The following is a 5,480-nucleotide window of genomic DNA, read 5'->3' as shown; positions in this document are numbered from 1 at the left end:
TGAGATTCCTTCTTTCACCACCCTTTGAGTTTGTGATAAACCAGTTGGTCAGACTTATAGATCAGACATGTATCAATGTTGATCTATCAAAATATTCAACAAATTGGGTTCTTAAAAATAAATATGATGAAGGCATACCATATGTTTTACTTCATGATTCCTTCTTACCTATCATCCTCTGTGATTAATCAGTGTATGATATTACAAAGGTTAATGGACTTATTTGTACAACAAACTTATAAATTTTTATCAAACATTCAACGGATTGAGTTCATTTTTTCAATAAGGGGATTTAACACTTTCTCTTCATAAATGGATGCAATCCATCTCTAGAAAAATACTACTTTCATGAATCAAACCTAGTTATTCTTGCTATTTCCTCTGTTAACTGAAGTTGACTTTTGAGTGGAAGGTTAGATGAACTTAAGACATTCATGAAATACTAAAAAAATAAAATTATATACGCAGTCACTGTCATTATGCCAATACTATGTTTGGTTGACTTCAACTTCATCAAGATTCCTTCTTCCTCCTCTCCCTTATCAACCAATGGTTCATGATTCCAAACAAATCTCAAACCCCATATCATCTTCTTAATCAAGAACCTATATAAGGATGTCCAGTTCTTAATCAAGAACCTGCAAAAGAGTTTTCAAGAATCCTGACAGACGTTGAATGTTTATTAAAATTCCTTCCATGAAGAGTGTTTTTTTGTTGGTGCTTTTCTTGATTTTGTGCATTACGTTCGTAAATGCACGCCGCCGATCCACCAAGGCCTTCGAATATGATAGAATCGATGACGTCAAGAGGGAATGCTCTTCAATCTTGCCTCCCGATTTCGATCATAAACGTTACGGAAATCAATTGTACAGACTTCCAGAAAAATTGTCGTTCGTTAATGGAGATTGGTGGCAGGATTTGGATAAGGCTCCACTTATTCCATATGATGACAAACCAAATGGCTTTTTGGTTCACAGTTCGCCATTCAACTTGATTTCTTTCTGGATTACTGACGTAGACGATGCTCATCGGTCCAACAATTCAGTTAACATTAATGGGGTTTTGCAGCTGAGCGTAATGACGGGGGAATTATTCACTTCAAAACCCTATGAGCGATATCCGATGTTTAACATGTATCCGGGGAATTCAGAGTTACGAATGTCGTTCCAAGGTATTGTAACCTACACCGAAGAGAACAATGGTGAGATTGTAATGTGTTTACTAGGAAACGCAATGTTACCTTCTCGTGGCCCCGACCCAAATAACCCATGGGGATGGGTTAAAGAACCCGGGTACATAAACCAGCCACCACACATCCAAGATGACCGAATTTTGATGGTTGTTCATTATCCGGATACGTTTACAGTGAAGAAAAGAGGCATTTATGGCAGCTTGAAAAGTTTAAACCCAAAATCCAGCCAAAAGTACTTTGAAGAAATACACATTTCTGCTTCCTTAAGTCGTTCTGCAAACTACGAGTTTAGTTCTGAAAAGCTTGTATCCAACTTCAAAGGGTGTGAAACCAGTTTCGTAGATAAAGATCTTGATACCTTGAAAGGGGCTAACATTTGTTGTAAACTTGAGCACTTTTTAAGGGAAGATCCTCTTACCGTTGTGCCGAATTGGAGATGTAACGGGACCGAAGACTTTTGCAGCAAGTTGGGTCCGTTTGAGTCGGATGCAAGCATAAAAGAGACTAATGGAAGCTTTAAAGGCGTAGCACTTCATCTTCAAGATATTCGATGTGAAAAACCCTGTTCGGAGACAGAAGGTAAACATGGTGGATCTGTGAAGGTTGCTATGGTTATTAGAGTGGGTCCGCCTTCAGATGATATTTATTATACTACAAGACAGAGAACTGGGCTGAAGAAGATGACGCTTTCAGCTGAAGGGGTGTGGGACCCATCGAGTGGGCAGCTTTGCATGGTTGGTTGTCGTGGATATGGAATTGTGTATAAAGAAGGAGATGGTTGTGATCCTCGTATCTGTTTATACACTCCACTCATGTTTTCCATCAAACAAAGAAGCGTCATTCTTGGAAGCATTTCGAGTATTGAAGAGAGTAATATGTCTTATTTTCCTTTATCGTTTAAGAAACGAGTGGATTATGCACAAGAGCTATCATTTAATCAGTACTATGAGTACTCCAAGATCGAATTAGCACAAGCTGTTGTTGAAAAACACGAGCGTTACAGCTTCGAAACCGTGATCAAGAAGAGGTTCTTGAGTTTCCCAAAAGTCAAACTTCCAGAATCTCTTGATTCTTTTCTAAATGGCCTGTCCCTTCTAGAAAAAGATCTCACGTTTTACCACCCGGCGTCCACGCCACGTCGTTCTCGCTCACATCCCTATGTGGAAATAGAGATTCTGTCGCTTGGGCCTTTGTTCGGAAAGTACTGGACTCTGCAAAATGATTCAATCATAAGAGAAGACACTCCTTTGAATGTATCAGCTCAACTTAGTGTCACTGGAGCCAACTATGGTAACTTTTCTGAAGTTTTCGTAGAAGGGTTGTATCATCCGATTGTCGGGAAAATGTATCTTGTTGGTTGCAGGGATGTAAGAGCCTATTCCAATCTTTTATACGAAAGTACTACGGATCTTAAAGACGGGTTTGACTGTTTGATAGAAGTCGTGGTATCGTATCCTCCTACCACAAACCGCTGGCTTGTGAACCCAACTCCTAGGGTTTCGATAGCAAGTCAAAGGAACAATCTCGATCCATTGTTTTTCACACCCATCAATCTTCAAACCGTCCAGCTAACGTATCAGGATCAGCGTGAAGGCATTAGTAGTTCCAATCGAGGTGGCCAGGGTACCTTACAGGTTCTCACACCTTTAATAGGAATCTGTTGCATTTTGAGCCAGCTTTTTTACATTAAACATAACTTGGACTCCGTTCATTACGTTTCGCTCGTGATGATTGCCACACAAGCACTTGGGTACGGCTTTCCACTAGTTACAGGAGTCGAATCGCTTGTTGATTTGAATGAAAGCTCTTCTAATTATACGATGAATCAAAGGATTCAGGTTATAGATTACATGTTCAAGAAGATTCTTGTACTGATTTCATTCTTATTAACACTCAGACTCTACCAGAAAGTTTGGAGATCCCGGATCCGATTACTTAGCTATCATATGCCATCCGACCTTCCAATTCTCCTCATTATAATCTTTATCCACGTGTTTGGGTTTGGATGGTTTATCATCGTACACAAGCTACAATCATGGTTGGTCAGATTAGATGTGTACCTAAGGCTGGTACAAGATTTATTTTTGCTTCCTCAAGTTATCGGGAACTTGATATGGAAGATCGATTGCAAACCACTACGGAAATCATACTTTGTTGGGTTAACGGTAATTCGGCTCCTCCCTCATGTTTACGGTTACATATCACTGACAAATTTATATCCTTCTTCTGCTAAGTTTTCGGAGTTCATGCAACGATATCTCAAATTCTACTCGAAGCAAGGGGCTATTGGAATACATGCAATTACTATTTTTCTTGTGATCGTTGTATATATTCAACAGACATGGAGTTACGAGAAACTAGGTAACATATTCACTTTGTATACTTTCCACATCGGTCCATGGCGTATGAACGGTTGTTACCGGTGGAAGTGGAGGCTGAACCAAATTCCGGTTTCAATGGGCTCATGATGACGCTGCAACGACGAAGGGGGTGGAAGTAGAATCTACATATCTATTATCTAGATATATTTTCAATCACACCATTGAGTTGAAACTTCCATTACTTTTCATATTTTCAATATCTTTTAATAATGACTATTACTTGTTTTAGCATAAACATGATATATAAACGATTACACTTGATTTTAGATTCTCTCTTTAATTCTCAAGTTTATTTCAATTGTATTGAATTCTTTTTTCACCTTTATTTTCATGGCTTATAAGAGAGGCTATCTTTTTGCTTCATGTTTATTTGAAACCTACGTAACTTATTAATTTCTAACTAGTTTTAACTTTAATACATTAAATTCATTTGTAATTTTAAATTTAGTGTCTCTTTATCAATTTTCAAATAAAATATATTTAAATTATTTATTTCTAACACATATTGATTTGCAACATATAAACTTTGGGTTATCTACAGAAAATTCTCAAACTTTTTTCAAAAGTTTCAATAAAATCCTAAAAGTTTTTTTTTAACAGAAAAATCTCAATATTTTGAAAAAAATCATATAATCATTTGCTATTCAAATATAAAAAAAAAGATTTTTTTTCGTTAATTTAGGCAAAAATCAAAATATTGGGACTTTTCTATTAAATTTTTTTTAAGACTTTATTGAAACTTTTGAAAAAAGTTTGAGACTTTTATGTAGATAACCTTATAAACTGTGCATATTCCAACTAATTAACCATCATTAATTTGATTTTTTTACATTAAACTCATTTATTAATTTCAAATTTACACACCTCATTAATTTCTTACTAACTAATTGTTAGTAATTTGACTATTATTAATTAAACTTATTTGTAATTTTAAATTTAATGCTAACTCTTTAATTTTCATAAAATATATTTAAGTTATTAATTTCTTACAATGTATTGATTAGAAACCTACACAACTCTTCAACTATCAATATAAAATATAACTATCAATATAAAATATAGTTAAACATTATTGAATTATATCAAATAAACTTTAAAAAAAAATCAAAGATTCAACAAAAAAAAAATATAAAATATACTTAAGCATTATTGATTTATATCAAATGTTGCCATTCCAAAAAAAAAAAACGTAATGTCAAATTAATCAAGTAGTTAAAAACAAAAATGTTCCAAAATGCTAGGTTTTTTTTATTAAATAACGATATCATTAGTTAAAAAATAATATTTAAAACAACGTTATGTTATTTTGAAAACAATGTTGAGGTTTGAAAAGATAATAATAAACGCAACAAAAAAATTGTCAAATAATTTCTTAAATTAATTAACGATAACAATAGTTAAAAATAATATCGATTCATAACATATATTTATTTTTATTTACGCACAATCTATATATATATATATATATATATATATATATATATATATATATATATATATATATATATATATATATATATATATATACACTATGGAGATGATAAGAGTATAAACGATCCATCTATAGTAATTAACTTTAATAATAATTAAAAAACAATAATATATCATTGTTTTGCATAACCCACATACAATTGAGATGATGTAATTTTGTTATATCTTTATCGTATCATATATTTTAAATATTGTATATTAACTTAATAATAAAATTATTATTGTATAGTTCATGAAAATAAAATATTTTTTATAACATACATTTATCAATATTTTAACTATATAATTATATTCGACACATCGAGTGAATATTCGCCTATGAAACATATATAACCATCGGCAGCGGTTGGATTTTGAGCATAACCATTCTCTTACACTATAAAAGAAAAAAAAGATTAATTAATAATTAATTATTT

General features: G+C 33.0%; 1 protein-coding gene across 1 annotated transcript; it reads left to right on the top strand.

The window, feature by feature from the left end:
- The first annotated feature begins 696 nt into the window (after positions 1–696).
- LOC145114538 (uncharacterized) lies at positions 697–3,660 on the top strand. Its single transcript, XM_079050572.1, has one exon. It carries the CDS (start codon positions 697–699, stop codon positions 3,658–3,660), a length of 2,964 nt encoding a protein of 987 aa, XP_078906698.1.
- Positions 3,661–5,480: the final 1,820 nt, after the last annotated feature.

Source organism: Lactuca virosa, chromosome 1, assembly GCF_052849685.1.
Source record: "Lactuca virosa cultivar CGN04683 chromosome 1, Lactuca_virosa_CGN04683_v6, whole genome shotgun sequence".
Taxonomy (NCBI): Eukaryota; Viridiplantae; Streptophyta; class Magnoliopsida; order Asterales; family Asteraceae; genus Lactuca; species Lactuca virosa.
This window is presented reverse-complemented; position numbering and strand designations above follow the sequence as displayed.

Excerpts from the sequence above, each read along its gene's own strand:
- LOC145114538 (XM_079050572.1), top strand. The coding sequence starts at position 697 with ATGAAGAGTGTTTTTTTGTTGGTGCTTTTCTTGATTTTGTGCATTACG.